General features: G+C 40.4%; 1 protein-coding gene across 9 annotated transcripts in view; it reads left to right on the top strand.

Moving 5' to 3' along the window:
* Positions 1–22,930, top strand: part of Map4k3 (mitogen-activated protein kinase kinase kinase kinase 3) — a 157,088-nt gene that overhangs the window by 76,260 nt on the left and 57,898 nt on the right. For all 9 annotated transcript variants that reach the window (XR_012908771.1, XM_075955677.1, XM_075955676.1 and 6 more), the window contains exons 4-12: positions 169–233; positions 3,409–3,464; positions 4,125–4,172; positions 7,549–7,591; positions 9,205–9,277; positions 18,610–18,741; positions 18,893–18,955; positions 19,041–19,122; positions 19,205–19,315. Coding sequence is in view for 8 of the 9 variants with exons in the window: in XM_075955677.1 (XP_075811792.1) it covers positions 169–233; positions 3,409–3,464; positions 4,125–4,172; positions 7,549–7,591; positions 9,205–9,277; positions 18,610–18,741; positions 18,893–18,955; positions 19,041–19,122; positions 19,205–19,315 (673 nt within the window). In the remaining variant the exon portion in view is untranslated. The remainder of the gene's footprint in view (positions 1–168; positions 234–3,408; positions 3,465–4,124; positions 4,173–7,548; positions 7,592–9,204; positions 9,278–18,609; positions 18,742–18,892; positions 18,956–19,040; positions 19,123–19,204; positions 19,316–22,930) is intronic.

Here is a 22,930-nt window from a genome sequence, read left to right as displayed (position 1 = left end):
AAATCTAGGGTTGAATTACAGCAATGCAGTAAGTCATTTCTAAGGGATTAATTGGCATTTAAAAAAGACAGCATGTTGCATTTGTTAGTTTTTCAATGTTATAGTACACAAGATACTATTACAAATATTTTAATCATGAAGACATAATGGACGACTGTTTCTTCACAGGCGAGATAAACTTTGGATCTGCATGGAGTTCTGTGGAGGCGGCTCCTTACAGGACATATATCATGGTGAGACCAGAGTTGCTTTTTAGATGCTAAGCAGAGTTTCTTAGTCTGTTACCTACTATATCCAAACATTAATACTGTTTAAGAAAAGAAAGCTATGCTTTATTTTTGAACTGTGTGGTGTGTACGGATGAAAGGGCATTTACTCTACGCAAGAGAAAGCTACATGCACTGGAATCCCATGCTCGCTCTGAAGGAACATCACAGTTCAGAGCTTCAGACTCTGCCCTTGGTGACAGAATAGCATGATACCTGAGTGTGGTGCTTTAAAACAGAATGTTCCCCATAAGCTCTGTGCTTGAATGCTTGATCCCCAGTTGGTGGACCTGTTTGGGAAGGATTAGAAGGTATGCCCCGTATTGGAAGCAGTGTGGCCTTTTGGAGGAGGTATGTCACTGGGCATTGGTGTTGAGGTTTCTTTCTGCCTGCAATTTGTGTACCAGATGTGAACTCTCGGCTATTGCTCTGGCACCATGCCTCCTTGCCTGCCACTATGATGCTATGCTTTCCTACTATGATGATAGTGAACTCACTCTCTAAAACGGTAGGCAAGACCCTGATAATTGCTTTCTCTTATAAGTTGCATCTTATGGTGTTTCCTCTCAGCGGGAGAACAGTAACTGAGACACTGGGTGATAGTGATGCTGAAGTCATTGACTTTGCTCTCAGGTGTTCATGGAGCAGCACTTGAATGTTTGTTCTCTTAGTGCAGAAATATGGGGAATTAGAAAATGATTAAAACCATTTTTATTGAAAGTCAGTGAGCTACAGCAGACTCCTAAGATAAACTGTTTGCTGTTTTCAGTGGGATTTTTGTTCTGTCTCCCGTTTGTATCCTGGTTCTGACTGGAGTAGGCTTATTCTTTCTCTGCAGGTTTACTTTTTGATTAATGTAAAACACAGTATCTTAATAATTCAAGAAGTTGATTTCTTTGAGGAAATATTTGTACATTTTCTCTTGAATTCCTGTTCTCAAACGCGAGGCCTCTTAGTAATTTCAAGGTTGATTGTATTAAAGAAGACGGTGAAAGGCCATTTTGGTGGGAATTTTTCTATTCAGAGTTCCTTTCCTAGCACTTAATCTTTCTGGTGTAGGTTTTATTTAGCATAAGAATGGCACAACAATGGGATTGTTGCTGTGTTTTTGTTCTATGGACTGGTGTTCTAGTGTATTCTAACCACCACAGTTAAAGGACAAGAAAGATGGTAGGTTTTATGAAATCATCTTCAAATCTTAGAGGAACATATACTCAAACCATAGCAAATGCACACACAGGAAATATTATGTACGTCCAGAGAATGAGCTATCACTGCCGTTCTTTCAGTTTTCAGTGAGTGAAGTAATTAAGTATGTAGCAAGCAAAAGTAAAAGAAGATAGCAAGTGGCAGATGAGTAGAAGCTTCAGATTGCACAGCATCAAATCAGGACTTTACAGCGTCCAGCAAAAATGCCTGGGATGGCCTCGTGACAGGGCAAAGAAACCACCATCAAATGTGGCCTTACAAACACCCAGCAGAAACTGAATGGGGAAGTTGCTGCCACTCGGAACTCCCAGTTGAACTTTATGTCCCTGAATGGGTTTGTAGCTTTCCTTCCACTGGCATTTTATGTGTGGGAGATAAACAGCAGCAGCCTCTGTTAAAGCTGCTTCACCTCCTAGCTCTTCTCAGGGATGGGATATTTTTAACACCTTTCCTGCTTTGCTGGCTTTCTCTCTCCCCATTACAGAGTTAGGGGCCAGCCTGACCCAAGACAGGAGCTTTTGGAGGAGACAAGGAGGGCCTCCTCTTCTTTCACAATCTTGAAACAGCACATGGCAGTCTATCAGTATAATTTACATTACAATTATGATAAAAAATTTAAGGCATATATATTGCTGTGGAAAATGTCTATGATAGTGAAAAAGCGAGTTTTACAATCACGTGTGCTAAGTTAAGTTTTGCTCATTTGTATGTGCATACATTTAAATCTACAATGGTTCAACTTACAGGCTTTCTGACTTAGCAATAGTGCAAACCATATGCCAATTTTGACCTTTTCCCAGACTGCTCTTCTAATCTCAGGTGTAGTGAGAGCTTATGTGGTGTGGGATGTCCTTCTGTGTATGTGCTGCTTTTACTGGTTGATGACTAAAGCTGTTTCAGCCAATGGCTTAGCAGAGTAAAGCTAGACCGGAAGTCCAAACAAAGATTACGAGCCTCACGGTAAAATAAACACTAGTAGAAATGGGTTAATTTATAGTGAGAGGTAGCCAGTAAGAAGCCTAAGACACTGGCCAAACAATTGTAACTGATATTAAGCTTCTGAGTGGTTGTTTGGGGACAGGCTGGAAGAGAGAAACTGGTCCAGTGGGACTGCGGGCTGGAGAAAAGCCATTCTGTCAACCCTCATTACTCTTGGTTATGTTACTAGACAGTGGTAGCAAGTACAGATCCCACTGAGCAACAAGACCCTGAGGTAACAATGATACTTTGTATGCTCAGGAATGCTTAGCTGTGATATCATATGTTGGTGTATGTGATGTGTTGGTATATACAATTTTTTGACCTTCTATATTATATATTCTATATTGTCAACCTAAAATGGATTTATCCAGAACATCACCCATTATAAGTTGAAAATCATATAAAATGCCTGTATAAAATGAACTTACAGATTCTAACGAAACTTTTTGTATTATTGAGTAATACCCTGGGTAAGGAAGAGACCTTTGCTTTCTTAATTTCTGTATTGAGTAGAACTTTCATAGTGAACATACATTAATTTTATAACTACAATAATACTTTTAGGGAAAATATTGATTTAAAGCCAGCTGTAATACATGTTACTCATCAATAAAGAAACCTTAATGAAAACTTAAGCCACTTGGGCATTCTTTAAACATCTGTGAATATTGGATCAGCAAGGTATAAAGTAAAAGCATAATCAGTTGAGTCATTCATTCGTTTATAAACACAGCGCAGCTTTTCTGTGCCAGGCGTTGTTTTAAACACTGGAAATACAACAGTGGTCATGTCAGACTTAAAGAGAATCAAAGTGAAAACTGCCTTTTGGGCATTGGGTTTAGTAAAATTCTTTGGTTATGTTGAGTCTGTTCTTAATGGGATTTATGAACTTGGTCACTTGGTGGAAAACGTGTTGCTTAATCTTACTAATAGTAATTTTCTTCTCTTATAGTAACTGGACCCCTCTCAGAACTGCAGATTGCTTATGTTAGCAGAGAAACACTACAGGCAAGTCATATTTAAAGTACTATTTTTTACTAAAAGTTTATGCGCTATGCATTACTGCTAGGGGATAAGATAGTTTGGTAAACTCTTGAAAACTTTAAATATAGTTGTATTATTTTACTTATTTGCATTGTTCTGTTTTTGTGGTGCTGAGGGTGGAAGCCAGGGTTTCACACATGCTAGACAAGTACTATGGACCAAATTATATCTCTGGCCCTTAATGCATATACAAACTGTTAGAAATGCAAGCTGTATTTACAATTAAATGCTATAAAGCCTAAAGATTACAATATAACCTAGACTACAATATAGCCCTGTGGGTCTGTGTATTCCTCTTATAATAAAGTTTTGAAAATTCAATAGTATCAGAGGAATTGAAATTTATTCTGATTCTAGTGGAATATACACTTTAATGTATGTTCATACCATTGTACAAATTCAAATCATTTGTAGAATTTACTAAATGTTATTTTAGAAAAATGAGTGCTTCTGTCTGAGCTTTCTTTATCTTTCTCACTCTGACTCTGTTGTCGTCTATGATATTTCATTGTAATGAGTTGGTTCTTGGCACTTGGTTTTCTATAGAGTAAATAACACAGTAACTACTGCTCAGTGATGCTGTGTGATAAATCTTGCTTGTTTTCCTGTCTTTTAAAACCCTAGGGATTGTATTATCTCCACAGTAAAGGAAAAATGCACAGAGATATAAAGGTATGCATTCTATTTTGGGCCTGTTTTTCACTTTTAAATAATCTGTTTTTCACTTTTAAATACTCTAATTCAATCTCTAAGCAGACTTCTCTTGATTATTCGGTAAGTTTGCTACCTGAAATAAATTACAGTATTACATGAGTGATGTATGGTAAGGTTCAATACATTCTTAGAGTAGCATTGTTGAGGCACGGTCACATACTGTTGGAGTCCGCTTGTTCGTCGTATCCACCCGGCTAGCTTAGCCCCGAAATAACCACACAGAAACTATATTAATTAAATCACTGCGTGGTCCATTAGCTCTAGCTTCCTTTTGGCTAATTCTTATATCAATTTAACTCATTTCTATAAATCTGTGTATCGCCACATGGCAGTGGCTTAACAGGTAAAATTCCCAGCATCTGTCTCCAGCAGATCCATGGAGTCTCTCCGACTCCGTCCTTCTTCTTCCCAGCATTCAGTTTAGTTTTTCCCACCTACCTAAGTTTTGCCCTATCAACAGACCAAGGCAGTTTCTTTATTCATTAAACAAGAAAAGCAACACACAGACAGATGGACCTCCCACACCAACATACAGTAAAGTTTGCCCTCTAAGTGTGGAGCTGAGTGGATTAGTTTGGGGTTTTACTCAGTTGGGTCTGGTTTAGAGGTATTTTGAGACATCACCCATGTAGGTCTGGCTGTCTGTCCTCAGATTTACTCTGTAGTTGAGAATATATTTGAATTCTTGTTACTTTTGCCTTTGTCTCCCAAGTACTGGAATCATAGACAAGTACCACCACACCTGGCTGGATTAGTGTTTTTATAGTTGTTTTGTTTGTTTTTTATTTCATTTGTAAGATACAAATTAGCTCCATAGCTTCTATAAAATCACAGTTAATTGCACGCTTACTGTATCGTCTAAGTTTGGCACTCTTGAGGTAATATAAGATGTCATTAGTAAAGTGTCTTTGTGGGCAAAAGACGCCTAGCAACTCGTGTACTCTACTCTGGCTCCCAGAGGACAGTGGTGCTGGCCAAGCTGACTTTAGCTCAGGCTGACAGGACTCCCGAGTGTGTCTCTACTGCATTCCTTAATGGAAACCCTTTTTCCTTTTGTTTATTTCTTCTTTTTTCCTTCCTTGTACCATTCTCTCCCTCTTTTGTTTTCTCAAGTTTTTAACTTAACCTTTTGTGAGAGAAATGACTCTTGTTGCTTTCCTAGTCTGTGATGGAGCCCTGGACTCTGTCCTCACATTCCAATGTTCCCTGGAATGTAAGTAGATGTGTGGACTCCTGCTTTAGGTATTTATTATAAGCCCCTTCAAAGACACAAGCTGGGGTCTTGTCCTTCGAAGGTAAATGAGTGCTGAGGGAGGGCCCAGTGATCGGCATTGGATGACTGGGAAGGACTGGTAGGTTTTTGTCAGAAGTGGAGGTTGGCATGTTCTCTAGGTTGAAAGAACAATCTGAACAGAAATGCCGAGTGAAGTATGAGGCCGTTTTGGAGACTATGATATCTGTATTATATTACTAAGCAGGGAGTGTGTGGGGTTTGCAGGTGATGAACTTGGCTGGGTAGTTTTGTCCCTTTGTGCAAGGACTTGTTTTAGACTTTGGGGTCTGGGTAAGTTGTGAGCATCAGCACTGCCTCCACCCTTGTCTAAGCTTTCCTCATACTATGATACCCGTATCTCTGTAGTAGCCTTCTTCCTGCTCTCGTTGCTTCCATTCTCAAGTGCTTGCTTAGTTACCACACTATTTGACAAATAGAGTGGCCTTTTAAAGTCAGATCATGTCACTCCCCTGCTTACCAGCACCATGGATTCCCTTAGTACTCACAGAAATGCAGGTGCTCGGACCGTGGCCAGCAAGGTTATGTGTGATCCAGGCCCTGCATGCATTTCTCTGAGCTGGCCTGGAACTCCATTCCTCTTTCCTTTACACATTATGTCTCAGCCATGTACCAAGTTGACTCTGACCCACCAGCTCCCAAATAATGACTCTGAGAGTTCTTATTAATTATGAAAGCTTGGCCTTTAGCTTAGGCTTGTTTTTAACTAGCTCTTAGAACCTACATTAACCCGTATTTTTATTAATCTACTTTCTATCTCTGTCTCGTTCTGTGGGTCTGACTAGTTCTGCATCTCTCTCAAGCCTCTATTAACTCCTCTTACTTATTCTCTCTCTACCCAGAAATCCCTCCTATACCTCCTGCCTAGCTTTTTATTACACCAATCACAGCAATACACATTTACACAGGGTACAAATATCCCACAACATAACCACACTAGATTTGCTGTTCTTGGAATATTTCAATCTCATTCTGGTTTTAGGTCTTTGTGTTTGCTGTCCTTTCTTCCTAGAACATTCTTGTCTCAGGTTTGGGTGTGGTTGTCTATACTCAACTTAATTAAGACCTCTGCTCAAATATCATCGGCTTTCAGAGGACTTCTTTCTATTCTTTGTTTTTTCCCCTCCCTCCCTTCCTTCCTTCCTCCTTCCCTCCCTCCCCCCCTCCCTCCTTCCCTCCTTCCTTTTTTCCTTCTTTCCTTTCTTTTTTTCTGAGACAGAGTTTCTCTGCAGCTTTGGAACCTGTTCTGGAACTCGCTCTGTAGACCACCAGGCTGGCCTCGAACTCACAGAGATCCACCTACCTCTTTCTCAGGAGTGCTGGGATTAATGGTATATGCCACCACCTCCTGCATCTACTCTTCTTTTTCTTACTCCTTCCTTCTTTCTTTTCTTCTTCTGTTTCTTTCTCTTGTTGGAGGGATCTAAGAACATTTCCCTTGACCTACAATCATACCAGCACATTGAATTAAAGAGTTTCCTGGTTTGGTGTGCTCATTTAAGAGTTACATGGGAGTGGCTGTGGACCCACAGCTAGGGATCGGTATGCTAGCTGACTCAAAGCTCTTGAGAAGGCCATTAGGATAGAAACTCATCTACCAATAAGTAGGGTAGTCATGTGCCAGCACGGGTCAGTTTTGGGGGCGGGGAGCAGGCTTCTTAAGAATGGAAAATAGAGTAGTCAAGTTTAAATAATAATCAGAGCAATTGAAATATGAGACTAAAATAACATTTTAGTGTGGCGATGGTATGTGATGGCCAAGAAATAGCATTTAGATGGAAATGTATCATGTCTGTGCTGTAATTCTTACCGTGTTAGCAAGGAGCCTTTTTAGGGGAGCACATATGTAAGCATCATGAGATTAACTGAAAAGTGAACAACAATGTTTCCTATAATTATGTAGCATTTTTGCTGAACACATTTTAAATTTAAGGATTTCTATGTCTGTGGCTGTGATTATTTGATATGTATAGTTAACCTAATATATATTTCACCTAATAAAATGTCTGTTTCCCACTCAACTAAAATGTTCTCCCTTTGAAGGGCGCTAACATTCTATTAACGGATAACGGTCATGTGAAGTTAGGTAAGTAAATCAGAGTTCATCGCATGCACATGTTTTTCTGGAACATAGTTGAGTTTGGTTTGAGGTTTTGTTTGTTTTGTTTTTCAGAACTACAGTCCTCTGTCCTAGATCACCCCTAGGGATACTGTGTTTCGTTTTTAGTGCTGCAAGTCTCTGCCCATCCTTGGTCATCCCTAGGAATAAGTCTATTTATTTTTCAGTGAAAATCTCATTGTCTCATTTCCCTACCCCTACACAGGCATTAGTTTGTCCTTCACAGGAAACAGGTCGTTGCAAAAATGCCATGAAGTTATATGCATTGGAACTCTTATATCTAAGCCCAGGGGCTGGGCTTCCAGTAGGAAATCTCTATAAATTGTAACCAGAAATGAGAAGAAAAATTAAACAAATAAATAAATAATATTTAGTAGCGCCAAAAGTACTTTGTACTTAAAAAGCAAACTATTATTTTTATATAAGAATATAATTTATATAAGAATACAATTTATATAGTAAATATTTATATATAATTTAAGAATATAATTTAGATGCTAAGTGTTGCTTTACTTTAAACAGTAACGTATAAAGTATAATTAAAATAAAGTTCAGAACCAATAATAACTCAGTATGAGTTTAAATCAGGAAAAATGTTCAATATAGTAACTTTATTAACTGATAACAAGAATATACTAACAAATGTGGAAACATTATTTTGAAACTACTTAGGACAAATGAAATTTTTAAAATACGCGATTGTTTTCTAAAAATGTCAATAGGACTCAGGATGTTAGCTCGGTGGGAGCCCTTGTCCAGAAAGTACAAGGCACTTGGTTTGTCCCTAGCTCCACAACATAAACAGACAAATGAAACTTCTTTGAACTATGGCCTACTCTAGGACTAATCAGATTGACAATATTTATCTAGTTATTAACATACAAGGTAGTTTTCCTAAGCAGCTGTCAGTGGGGGTGAGGAGAGCAGGTTTCACCCTGATCTGTGCGGTCCTGTGCCCTCAGTGTTGGACTCATTGAGCCGTCTCTGCGAGCGCTGAGTTTGTGCAGTGCTTCTTGCCTGCTTTCCCTTAGGGCCGACTTAGAGTTGTAAACACACTAGAAATAGTAGAGCTGAGCTGAGCATGCTTGAGGAACAGTAGCAAGTCCCCACTAGTGACCTGCACTGTTCTGCAGAGGTAAGGATTTGGGGACTGTCATGTTTGGGGTCTTTTTAATTAGATGGGTTTAGCAGTTGGCGTCTTCGTCTGCAGTGTCCTGGGTCTGGCAGAGAGTCGGTAGAATATACAGCTACTTAAAGGTCCTCTCTAGTGATACTCCTGGAGATAGAGATTCCTAGAAACTGGAAATTACATCAGTGTCAGTTTCAGTTCTCCCAAGCCCTTTGTTTCCTCTCAGAATTATTTGGTCTTAACCCTTGTTGTTATTCCATTAATGTGAATTATATGGGAATCTATCTGGCTGTGTTACAGACTACTTTGTGATATTTTAATAGTCCACCAAGTTAGAAAACATAACATGTGTGAGACTGTTCCATTTCCGTGAAATTGATGAAAATAGTTATTGAAAGTTACTTTTGATATTACCTTAAATGATTTTATTTCCTCTCCTATTTTTTAATAGCTGATTTTGGAGTTTCTGCACAGATAACAGCTACAATTGCCAAACGGAAGTCCTTCATTGGTACCCCATATTGGTAATTTTATTTTAATTTACTTAAAAAAATATTGATTTATTGTCCTATTGTTATTAAATACAGCATTTCTTTTTTAAAAAAAAAAAAGGGAAAAAAAAAGAAAGGAAAGGAAAAGACTGGTCAACATTCCTAGACCTAAGTCAGAGTACATGAAGGAAGTCAGTGAGGTAGTAATGTAAGCATGTATTCTTTTTTTTTTTTTTTTTTTTTTTTTTTGGTTTTTCGAGACAGGGTTTCTCTGTGGCTTTGGAGCCTGTCCTGGAACTAGCTCTGTAGACCAGGCTGGTCTCGAACTCACAGAGATCCGCCTGTCTCTGCCTCCCGAGTGCTGGGATTAAAGGCGTGCGCCACCACCGCCCGGCGCATGTATTCTTTTAGATGGATTACTTGGCCAAAAACTATCCTACATACTGATTTTCATAATGCAGGAAAGTCTTTAAAGTTTGATACAGCTGTTAGGTTTCTGATAACAGAAACACATGTGTTTTAATAACACATGTTTAATAACAATGTTTTAACGCATAGTTAAAACATTTTAATGTTTTTAATATCTATCTTTTTCTTCTTGCATGTTCCAATAATTATATTTTCAAAATCCTTGCTGTTTTTGGTGTTACTGGGAACTGAACCTATGACCCCAAACATGCTGAATAAACAGTCTACCACTGAGCTGTCTCCCCAAACCTTTTTGCAGTCTTGGTTGACTGCAATCAAGGGCAGGCTTCTGGGCGTTTGGAATCTTGCATGTCAGGCCCCAGTTCAGTCCTTGAACCCTTTTCTAGTAGTCTCTCATCCACAGACCTTCCTTTCCGGCCATACCTGTCTTGTAGATAGTCTTTACTATCTTAGGTAAACCCCTATCAGTGAGTACTTACTCTGCCCTATCATTGATTCCTTTTCTTACTCCATCATTTTGGCTACTTAGCTGCGTGCTGGGTGGCTTAGCCGAGCACTGACCGCAGTGGTGGGCAGGCACAGCACTGATCTGGTTTCCCCCCCACATAGTCTTCCAGGACTTCAACATCAAAGCCCCCACTCTCCGGCATCTCTAGTCTGGCCCTCAGTGCACAGCTGCATTACTGGTCTGGTTCGGTTTAAGTTGGAGACGTGATAAATATAATTTCTTATTTGTCTTTTTCAAATACAAATTTTTAAAAGTCAATTAGTGCTAAGATGACTTTATAGAAACCTTACAGCCCTGTCTTTTGCTGTGTCTAGCACTAGCCATTATTTTTATTTATTTATTTATTTTTAATTTTATTTATTTATTAAAGATTTGTGCCTCCTCCCCGCCACCGCCTCCCATTTCCCTCACCCTCCCCTGATCAAGTCCCACTCCCTCATCAACCCGAAGAGCAATCAGGGTTCCCTGACCAGTGGGAAGTCCAAGGACCACCCACCTCCATCCAGGTCTAGTAAGGTGAGCATCCAAACTGCCTAGGCTCCCCCAAACCAAGTACGTGCAGTAGGATCAAAAACCTATTGCCATTGTTCTTGAGTTCTCAGTAGTCCTCATTGTCCACTATGTTCAGCAAGTCCGGTTTTATCCCATGCTTTTTCAGACCCAGGCCAGCTGACCTTGGTGGGTTCCCGATAGAACATGCCCATTGTCTCAGTGTGTGGGTGCACCCCTCGCAGTCCTGAATTCCTTGTTCGTGCTCTCTCTCCTTCTGCTCCTGATTTGGACCTTGAGATTTCAGTCCGGTGCTCCAATGTGGGTCTCTGTCTCTGTCTCCTTTCATCGCCTGATGAAGGTTAATATTCAGGGGGATGCCTATATGTTTGTCTTTGGGTTCACCTTCTTATTTAACTTCTCTACGATCACGAATTATAGGCTCAATGTCCTTTATTTATGGCTAGAAACCAAATATGAGTGAGTACATCCCATGTTCCTCTTTTTGGGTCTGGCTTACCTCACTCAGGATAGTGTTTTCTATTTCCATCCATTTGTATGCAAAATTCAAGAAGTCCTTGTTTTTTTTTTTTTACTGCTGAGTAAACTCTAATATGTATATATTCCATACTTTCTTCATCCATTCTTCCATTGAAGGGCATCTAGGTTGTTTCCAGGTTCTGGCTATCACAAACAATGCTGCTATGAACATCGTATAGCATATACTTTTGTTGTATGTTAAGGCCTCTCTTGGGTATATTCCCAAGAGTGGTATTGCTGGGTCCAGGGGTAGGTTGATCCCAAATTTCCTGAGAAACCGCCACACTGCTTTCCAAAGTGGTTGCGCAAGTTTGCATTCTCACCAGCAATGGATGAGTGTACCCCTTTCTCCACAGCCTCTCCAGCAAAGGCTATTATTGGTGTTTTTTATTTTTGCCATTCTGACAGGTGTAAGATGGTATCTTAAAGTTGTCTTGATTTGCATTTCCCTGATCACTAAGGAAGTTGAGCATGACCTTAAGTGTCTTTTGGCCATTTGAACTTCTTCTGTTGAGAATTCTCTGTTCAGCTCAGTGCCCCATTTTATAATTGGGTTGATTAGCCTTTTACGGTCTAGTTTCTTGAGTTCTTTATATATTTTGGAGATCAGACCTTTGTCAGTTGTGGGGTTGGTGAAGATCTTCTCCCAGTCAGCGGGTTGCCTTTTTGTCTTAGTGAAAGTGTCCTTTGCTTTACAGAAGCTTCTCAGTCTCAGGAGGTCCCATTTATTCAATGAGGCCCTTAATGTCTGTGCTGCTGGGGTTATACGTAGGAAGTGGTCTCCTGTGCCCATGTGTTGTAGAGTACTTCCCACTCTCTCTTTTATCAGGTTCAGTGTGTTCAGACTGATATTGAGGTCTTTAATCCATTTGGACTTGAGTTTTGTGCATGGTGATAGATATGGATCTATTTTCATTCTTCTACAGATTGACATCCAGTTTTGCCAGCACAATTTGTTGAAGATGCTCTCTTTTTTCCATTGTATACTTTTAGCTCCTTTATCGAAAATCAGGTGTTCATAGGTTTGTGGGTTAATGTCAGGGTCTTCTATTCGATTCCATTGGTCGACTTCTCTGTTTTTATGCCAATACCAAGCTGTTTTCAATACTGTAGCTCTGTAATAGAGTTTGAAGTCAGGGATGGTAATGCCTCCAGACGATCCTTTATTGTATAAGATTGTTTTGGCTATCCTGGGTTTTTTTATTTTTCCATATAAAGTTGATTATTGTCTTCTCAAGATCTGTGAAGAATTTGTATGGGATTTTGATGGGGATTGCATTGAATCTATAGATTGCTTTTGGTAGAGTTGCCATTTTTACTATGTTGATCCTCCCAATCCAAGAGCAAGGGAAATCCTTCCATTTTCTGTTGTCCTCTTCAATTTCTTTCTTCAAAGACTTAAAGTTCTTGTCAAATAGATCTTTCACTTCCTTGGTCAGAGTTACCCCAAGATATTTATGCTATTTGTGGCTATCATGAAAGGTGATGCTTCTCTGATTTCCCTCTCTGCTTCCTTATCCTTAGTGTATAGGAAGGCCACTGATTTTTTGGAGTTGATCTTGTATCCTGCCACATTACTAAAGGTGTTTATCAGCTGTAGGAGTCCTTTGGTAGAGTTTTGGGGGTCGCTTATGTATACTATCATATATCATCTGCAAATAACGAAAGCTTAACTTCTTCCTTTCCAATACGAATCCCCTTGTTCTCCTTATGTTGTCTTATTGCTATTGCTAGAACTTCAAGCACTATATTGAAAAGGTATGGAGAGAGTGGACATCCTTGTCGTGTTCCTGGTTTTAGTGGGATGACTTTGAGTTTTTCTCCGTTTAATTTAATGTTAGCTGTCGGCTTGCTGTAAATAGCTTTTATTATATTTAGGTATGACCCTTGTATCCCTAATCTCTCCAAGACCTTTATCATAAAGTGGTGTTGAATTTTGTCGAATGCTTTTTCAGCATCTAATGAAATGATCATATGGTTTTTTTCTTTCAGTTTATTTATATGGTGAATTACATTGATAGATTTGCGTATGTTGAACCAGCCCTGCATCTCTGGGATGAAGCCTACTTGATCATAATGGATAATTTTTCTAATGTGTTCTTGGATTCAGTTTGCCAGTATTTTATTGAGAATTTTTGCGTCAATATTCATGAGTGAGATAGGCCTGTAATTCTTTTTCTTGGTTGGGTCTTTGTGTGGTTTTGGTATCAGGGTAACTGTAGCTTCATAAAAGGAAGTTGGCAATGACTCTTCTGTTTCTATATTGTGAAATACATTAAGGAGTATAGGTATTAGCTCTTCTTGGAAGTTCTGGTAGAATTCTGCATTGAAACCAGCTGTCGAGTCTGACCTCACTTCCTCTTCCTCCCGGCATTCTGTTCTGTTTACTTCACCTACCTATGTCCTAACCAATAATATGGGCCAAGGCAGTTCCTTTATTAGCCAATGACCTTCCTCCATCATGGGTGTTCTCTCTCTGTCGTTTAGTTTGGATAGGGGTTTGGCTTTTTTTGGAAGGGAGATTTTTGATAACAGTTTCTAGTTCTTCGCAACTAACAGGTCTATTTAGATCATTCATCTGGTCTTGGTTTAGCTTTGGTATGTGGTACTTATCTAAAAAAATGTCCATTTCTTTTGCATTTTCCAGTTTTGTGGCATACAGGCTTTTGTAGTAAGATCTAATGATTCTCTGATTTTCCTCTGTGTCTGTGGTTATGTCCCCCTTTTCATTTCTGATCTTATTTATTTGGGTGTGTAGTAATATGGAGCGGCGGCGGGGCTGCGTCCCCAACACCCCAGCCGCCTGCTCGGCTAGCTTATGCCCCGAAATAATTACACAGACACTGTATTCTTTTAATCACTGCTTGGCCCTTAGCTCTAGCCCTTACTGGCTAATTCTGATATCCCAATCAACCCATCTCTAATAATCTGTGAGCACCGGTCTTACCGGGAAGATTCTAGTTCAGAGCTTCATCGCGTGTGTCTGCCCGGGATCGGGGCATGGCGTCTCTGCTGAGGCGTCTGCTCCAGAGAGGAGAGCTGTCGAGTCTGACCTCACTTCCTCTTCCTCCCGGCATTCTGTTCTGTTTACTTCACCTACCTATGTCCTAACCAATAATATGGGCCAAGGCAGTTCCTTTATTAGCCAATGACCTTCCTCCATCATGGGTGTTCTCTCTCTGTCGTTTAGTTTGGATAGGGGTTTGTCGATCTTGTTGATTTTCTCCAAGAACCAACTTTTTGTTTCATTGATTCTTTGGACTCTTTTCTGTGTTTCTATTTTGTTGATTTCCGCCCTCAGTTTGATTATTTCCAGTCTTCTACTCCTCCTGGGCACATCTGCTTCTTTTTTTTTCTAAAGCTTTCAGGTGTGCTGTTAAGTCCCCAATGTATGCTTTCTCCGTTTTCTTTAAGTAGGCACTTAGTGCTATGAACTTTCCTCTTAGCACTGCTTTCATCTTGTCCCATAGGTTTGAGTATGTTGTCTCTTTATTTTCATTAAATTCAAGGAAGACTTTAATTTCTTTCTTAATTTCTTCCTTGACCCAGGTGTGGTTCAGTAGTTGACTGTTCAGTTTCCATGAGTTTGTCGGCTTTCTGGGGGTAGCATTATTGTTGCCTTCTAACTTTAATCCGTGGTGATCTGATAACACATAGGTGGACACTGATATTTTTTTGTATCTGTGGAGGTTTCCTTTGTTTCTGAGTATGTGGTCAATTTTCGAGAAGGTTCCATGAGCTGCAGAGAAGAAGGTATATTCTTTCCTATTTGGGTGGAGTGTTCTATAGATGTCTGTTAAGTCCATTTGCTTTTTACCTCCAACAAGTCTCTTAATTCTCTATTAGGTTTCTGTTTGATTGACCTGTCCATTGGTGAGAGAGGTGTGTTGAAGTCTCCTACTACTAGTGTGTGTGGTTTGATGTCTGCCTTGAGTTTTAGTAATATTTCTTTTACATAAGTGGGTGCTTTTGTATTAGGGGCTTATATATTCAGGATTGAGACTTCATCCTGATGAAATGTTCCTGTTATGAGTATAAAGTGTCCATCTCAATCTCTTCTGATTGGTTTTAGTTTGAAGTCAGTTTTGTTAGAAATTAGTATGGCCACACCTGCTTTTTTCTTAGGACCATTTGCTTGAAAAACCTTTTCCCAACCCTTTACTCTGAGTAGATGCCTGTCTTTGTGTTTGAGATGTGTTTCTTGCAAACAGCAGAATGTTGGATCCTGTTTTCGTATCCAATCTCTTAGCCTGTGCCTTTTTATAGGTGAATTGAGACCATTAATATTAAGTGATATTAATGACCAGTGGTTGTTTACTCTGGTTATTCTTATTGTTTTTGATAGTAGAGTTTGTGTGTCTCCCTTCTTTGAGTTGTGCTGGTGAAGGGTCGCTAGATGCCTGAGTTATTGTAGGCAGTGTTGGCAATGTTGGATTCCTTGGGTTGTGATTTTCCTTCTATTACTTTCTGTAGTGCTGGATTTGTGGCTACGTATTGTTTAAATTTGTTCTTATCCTGGAATGTCTTGTTTTCTCCATTGATAGTGAACAATAGCTTGGCTGGGTATAGTAGTTTGGGTTTGCATCCATGGTCTCTTAGCTTCTGAAGTACCTCTATCCAGGACCTTATGGCTTTCATGGTTTCCATAGAGAAATTAGGTGTAAGTCTGATCGGTTTACCTTTATAAGTTACTTGCCCTTTTCCCTTTGCAGCTCTTAATATTCTTTCTTTAATCTGTATATTTTGTGTTTTGATTATTATATGGCGAGGGGATGTTTTTCTTTGATCCAGTCTGTTTGGTGTTCTATATGCTTCTTGAATATTCAAAGGAATATCTTTCTTTATGTTGGGAAAGTTTTCTTCCATAATTTTGTTAAAAATATTTTCTGGGCCTTTGAGCTGTGACTCTTCTACTTCTTCTATTCCTATTATTCTTAGGTTTGGTCTTTTTATTGTGTCCCGTATTTCCTGAATCTTTTGTGTTGAGAATTTGTTGGCTTTGCTGTTTTCGTTGATCTGTGCGTTTATTTTCTCTATGGTGTCCTCAGAATCTGAGATTCTTTCTTCTATCTCTTGTATTCTATTGATTATGCTTGTTTCTGTAGGCTCTGCTCGTTGACCTAGATTTTCCATATCCAGCTGGTCCTCAGTTTGTGTTTTCTTCCTTGCTTTTGTTTCAGTTTTCAATTCTTGAACTGTTTTCATTACCTGTTTGATGTTTTTTTCTTGGTTTCCCAGGGTATCATTTACACATTTACTCATTTCTTCAAACTTTTTGTTATACTTCTCATCCATTTCTATTAAGGGCATTTTTTACATGTTGTTTAAGGGACTCTATTGCTTTCATAAAGTCAATTTTTTTCACATCTTCTCTGTTAGGGTGTTCAAGTCCTTCTGTTGTAAGATCATTGGGTTCTGGTGTTTTTATGTTGTTTTTCAGATTGTTGGGTGAATTCTTGAGGAAAATCCACTACTCTTCCCAAGTCCTCTCTTTAGCATCTGGAGCAACACGCACATCTCCTGACTCACCCGATTCTGTATACATGCCCAGTTAATCTTTATTAAGGACTCATCTTTACCAACATCTCCAGAAATTAATCCTGGTAGAGTGGGAGGTACCTGGGGAGCATGTGACACTGAGTTAGGTGAGGTTGGTTAACACTCCTGCTCTCTGTCTCTGTCTCGTGTCGTGCCGTTCCCACCTTTATCTCAGCATACAGAATCGCTCTTGCAAAGTGGCCAGGCTAGCAACTAGTCGGGAAAGCCTGCTGAAGGAAAGACGGGATTAGTAGTGAATGCCCTCTAGACATTGCATTTTTGATGACGAAACTCACACTTACCCAGCAGCTTTTGGTGGAGGATAACCATCAGGATGAATCCAGACACATTTCTGTACCCACCCCTCACCTCTGGCAACTCCTGTGGCCTGTGTCTCTATAGTTCTTCTGCCCTTTCTTCAAACATCCTGCACATGGAGTCACAGGTGTAAGCCATCACGGTACTTTGTGATTGCTGTGCCCTTGCCTTATTCACTAGGCTTTTTGGTGGTTGTCTTTACAAACATGTCTGTAACAAGTTTTTCAGAAGCATTTACTTTGATTTTGGTCATAACTTAGTCCTTTTACTCTTACAATAAGAGTGTTCAGCTAGGCCTGGTGAAACACGCCTTTAATCGCAGCACTGGGGAGGCTGAGGCAGGCGGATCTCTGAGTTTGAGATTAGCCTGGTCTACAGAGTGAGCTTCAAGACAGCCAGGTCTGATACACAGTGAAACCCTGTTTGGGGGCAGGGGGCGGGGGGTGTTCATAATATTTTATTAAATTGTGTATTTGTAGCAGCAAGCACTGGTTCGCAGACGAGTGCACACATGGTTGTAAACGGCAGGAGTAGCTGCCCCATCTGGGTGGCGTTGTGAAGCTCGCTGGTGTGCTGGGCTTGGGAAGGGTGACTGCTGCTTTCTGAGCTCAGCAGCCGAGTGTCCACCCCTGTGGGGCTTCCCTCTTCTGTGGCTGCACCCTAGCTGTCCTAAGACCCAGAACACTTGAACGTCCCTTTCCTTACCGCAGTTTACATTTCCAGGAGAGATATTTCAAGGTGAAATCATTTTTAAGACCAAGTGTTTTGAAAATTGCCTGTTTCTTTGTTTGTTTAGTTCTATTGAACCTGGCCTGACTCCCTGCAGCCGTACTGGAAAACAGTATGTGCGTTTGTGAAGCACCCACTCAGCTTGCTCTTTTGACCTGGAAATGTTATGTGTTTTTCTCAGTTATTTCTAAAACTATGGTTTGGGATTTAAAAATTTGTGTGTTTGAAAATTAACCATTTAAGCAAGTCAAGATATAATTAGACTAAAACAATAGCAAAGTTAAAATGAATTTAAAAGTTACCAAATCTAGGTAACTTCCCTCTGAATAAAAAAAATTTGAAAAGGAGGCACTCATTTTGGTAACTTTTTCATTATTGTAATAAAACTTTTTTAAAACATTCAAAAGTTTATAGTAAATATAAATCAAATACAAGTGTGAAAATTCTTGGTGCCTGGAGAAATGGTAAAATAGAAGCAATGACCTAGTTGCAGGCAAATGACATAAGTGTCCTGTGAAACAGTTGTGACCATTTGTTACAAATGTCATTTCTTTATAGAACTTTGGGGCAGGTTAGTGTCACACTGGTGAATTTCCATAAACTTTGTAGTGCAGGTAACTGATGAAAGAAGAACTGGGAGGGTTGAGATGAGACACCAAGTACTCGGGAAAGTAGCTAGGACAGCCTATCTATTTCCAGACACCAAGGACTCAACAGAACTCAATTGGGATATTGACAAGTCCATGTGCCTCTCATGAGAATAAAGGGAAGCACACTAACCACAAAGGTTTTGTTTCTGGATTATTTCCTGCAGGATGGCCCCAGAAGTTGCAGCTGTTGAAAGGAAAGGAGGGTACAATCAGCTGTGTGACCTCTGGGCAGTGGGCATCACTGCCATCGAGCTGGCTGAGCTCCAGCCACCCATGTTTGACCTTCACCCCATGAGGTCAGTGTGCCTACACTAAACCCAGTGCAGATTGATGCTTATTGACTATGTCATGAATTTACTTTAGCCTTGATGGGACTAGATAGGAATGTATTCCTGTTGTTAGAATGTGAAATGTGTTAGAATGTCCAATGTTTTATTTGTTTTCCAGGGCATTATTTCTAATGACAAAAAGCAATTTCCAGCCTCCTAAACTAAAAGATAAGTTGAAGTGGTAAGTGTCTTTGTTTAGTGACTTTTATAATAAGGTAAGCAAAAAGGGAATTAAACTACAGAAGCTTAATTTCCAACCTTCTCAGGTCAAATAGTTTCCATCATTTCGTGAAGATGGCACTTACCAAAAATCCAAAGAAAAGGCCCACTGCAGAAAAGCTACTACAGGTATTAGTTTACCCTGAAACATTCCCATACTCAGAAGATAGGTGTGCAGTCCAATTTCTAAAGTGTTTTGTGTGTTTTATAGCACCCCTTTGTCACCCAGCCTCTCACAAGGTCTTTGGCAATAGAGTTGCTGGATAAAGTGAATAATCCAGACCATTCCACATTCCACGATTTCGATGACGACGACCCTGAGGTAGGCGTTGTATTCACTGACTAGTACATGTAGTTTTGTGTGTGCACGTGCTTGCGTGTGTGTGTGTGTGTGTGTGTGACTCTGTTTAAACTTTTTTATCTTCTAGTTTTAAGTAAACTCTTGCTTGGGGAGGGTAATTAATTCTTTGTTCTGGTAGTCATTTGATACATTTTTCTTTTTTTGGGGGGGGTTGGTTTTTGGTTTTTTGAGACAGGTAACAGTTCTGGCTGTCCTGGAACTCACTCTGTAGACCAGGCTGGCCTCAAACTCAGAGATCTGCCTGCCTCTGTGTCCTGAGTGCTGGGATGAAAGGTGTGCACCAGCACTGCCCAGTACTAGATGCGTCCACTTGTTGAAATCACCGCAGTTACTTCACCGTAGTCACGTTAGGTTGCTCTGTCGGCAGGGGAGATGCATCTAGATGATGTTAAAGCATAACCTCCACTTTTCTTGAAAGAACCCTGGTACCAGGCTTTGTACGGTATTGGGAATTGGTAGTTAAGAACTGAAACCATGATTCTCCATCATGGAAATAAAAACAAGCCAGTTTTAGATATACAATAGCCCTAACATGGTGGAATCCCCATTTCTGTTAGCGTATCCACCTGTCCTAGAATATTAATAGCCAAGTGCACAGCCAAATTCTGTTACTGCCTCAGTTGGACGGCAAGGCTCTCAGGATGATGTGGAGTTCCAAGGTGATGCTGAAAGAGCAAGAACCATCTCCATAATTGAGGTAGATGGCCAGCTTGTCTTGGGGAGAACCCTGTGTCAACAGTTCGTCCTAGCTCTCCATACTTATGCTCTCATAAATAGACATCTCTTTAATAAGTACTGAAAAGAAGTATGGAAGTGTGAAAGTTAAGTGTAAAGCATATTTGATCCAATACTAGGGAGCTAGTTAGTTTTTGCTGTTTTGTGTAATTTTAGGAAATTTGGCTTTATAAATTTGATTAGTACAAAAGAGGTCCTGTACCCTCAAGGGACTGTAAAAGTGATCCCTAGGCCAGATGTGGTGGTGCACACTTGTAATCGCAGCACTCTGGAGGCTAAAGCAAGAAGATAAGCTCAAGGTCTGCTTGGGGTGTTTGAGTCCCTAGACCGTGTAAGCAGAAACTCTGCAAAGCAGTCTTAATAATTAATGGGAATAATTAGATTTTTCCATGAGATTTTAATTTTTGGTTCAAACATTAAAAACTTATGTTATCAATTACATATATATGCATATATATGTATATATATTTGGAAGTGAATGATACTATGTAGTATTAATATATAATAGGAAGTAAGGCTAAGATTTGTGTATTTCATTTTTACGTTGAAAAATAATCTAGATCACTCATCACCCCATAACCTGCTGACCAGTAGCTACCAAGCACAACACACCTTGTTCTGTGACCTCATGACACAGGGCAAAGATGCTTTCCGCCATACTCCCTTCTGAGTCTCCTTTCTAGTCATCGTTGAGATGTGAGCCTGTTGTTTGCATAGCAGTTGGTGAGCCAGGGTTGATGTTGGTATTTGATGTAGGGACAACTAACGTACTGTAGTCACTGGGATATGAGCCACCTTGTAAGAAGCTGGTGTCACTGCAGGACAAGAACCATTACTTATTGCAGTGCACTAAGCACTGTATTGTTGTCTAAACTCTAGCCTGCTTGTGACTCAACATGTCCTTTTGAACTGTGTCCACAGAAGACAAATAGACATTAAATGTAGACACTGTGGGGAAGGAGGTATTATGGTTTAAGTAAAATGGCGCTGTTCCCCAAGTGGCTGCAGTGGGCAGCGGGGCCCGGGGTCCACAAAGGCAGCTGGGTCCCAGGCAGGGAGCCCCCGAGTGGCCAGCAGGCCATAAGGGCGAGTGGGTCCTAGGCAGGAGCCATGTAATGGAGGGAAACGGGAAAGGGGAAGGGGAGAAGGAGAGAGAGAGAAAGAGAGAGAGAGAGAGAGAAAGAGAGAGAGAGAGAGAGAGAGAGAGACAGAGACAGAGAGAGAGAGACAGAGAGAGCGAGCGAGCGCACACTTGTGCCACAGCAGCAGCTACCTCTTTGGAACTCAGGCTGATTCAAAAATCTGTTTGTCTCAGCAGGTCAGGGAGGGGGTGGCCAGGGCTTATCTCTTAAAGGGACAGGTCAGACCATTACAGGAGGATTCTAAAGACTCCATGCAGCAACAATGGGTGTATGTGAGTCTTTCCTGTAGGAGAAACTTGCTAGGCATTGTTATCACCTGAGATAGATGCTAGATCAACTTTAGTGATGAAGCTGCTGAGGGCTTCAGACATGGCCTCATGGCTCCCTAAAGTTGCAAGAACCCCCATGAATTAACATTAGGTAGATGAGCTGTCCCCATTATGCCCTTTCTTAGGGGCAGTCACTTAGCATAATTCTAGTAAAAGGAAAGAGAAGAGGGATGACTTCAAGGAAGATATAAGGAAGAAAATTTGTTCATTGAAGTCTCAGAGATACTTTCTGTGAGAGAACTCAGAGATACTTCCTGTGAGAGAACTCAGACACTTCCTGTGAGAAAACTCAGAGACACTTCCTGTGAGAGAACTCAGACACTTCCTGTGAGAGAACTCAGAGATACTTCCTGTGAGAGAACTCAGACACTTCCTGTGAGAGAACTCAGACACTTCCTGTGAGAGAACTCAGAGACACTTCCTGTGAGAGAACTCAGACACTTCCTGTGAGAGAACTCAGAGACACTTCCTGTGAGAGAACTCAGAGATACTTCCTGTGAGAGAACTCAGACACTTCCTGTGAGAGAACTCAGAGATACTTCCTGTGAGAGAACTCAGACACTTCCTGTGAGAGAACTCAGAGATACTTCCTGTGAGAGAACTCAGAGACACTTCCTGTGAGAGAACTCAGACACTTCCTGTGAGAAAACTCAGAGATACTTCCTGTGAGAGAACTCAGAGACACTTCCTGTGAGAGAACTCAGATACTTCCTGTGAGAGAACTCAGAGACACTTCCTGTGAGAGAACTCAGAGGCTTTGCTGTTGGGTGCAGTGTGGTCTGAAGGAAGTGCAGGAAAGGACTGAAGATTAAAAACGTCAAGACTGTTTTACATTTTATTAATATTATTTTAAGTGTGTGTGTGTGTGTGTAGGTGTGTGCATGTGAGTGCAGGTGCACACAGAGGCCAGAAGTGCCACTTTCCATGGAGCTGGAGTTACAGGTGGTTGTTAGCCACTTGACACAGGTGCTGGGAGTGGGACCACTGAGCCATCTCTAGCTCCATCCAGACATTTATAAAAAGAGAATCAGCTTCTTAATCTAACTGCTTGATTTCAATGTGTAAATACTCTACATCCTTGAATAGTATCTGCGAGCAATGACTGCAGTCAAGGCAGGCTCTATATGATAAGATGTAAGTGTGAGCTAGCACGATGGTGCTGTGGCGTAAAATCACTTTCCACTCAAGCCTGACAGCCTGAGTTCCATCCCAGATAGAGAGATCTGACTCCCAAAGTTGTCATCTGTCCTCTTCATACACCCATCTCACAGACACACACACATGCATGTGCACCCAAGCACACATCGTGTACACACAATAATAAGAATTATTATAATTTTGAAAGTAAAGGAACACATAACTGTAAATGT

Source organism: Microtus pennsylvanicus, chromosome 21 (genome assembly GCF_037038515.1).
Source record: "Microtus pennsylvanicus isolate mMicPen1 chromosome 21, mMicPen1.hap1, whole genome shotgun sequence".
NCBI lineage: Eukaryota > Metazoa > Chordata > Mammalia > Rodentia > Cricetidae > Microtus > Microtus pennsylvanicus.
Note: the sequence above shows the minus strand (reverse complement) of the source record. Positions and strands in the feature narration are given on the sequence as shown.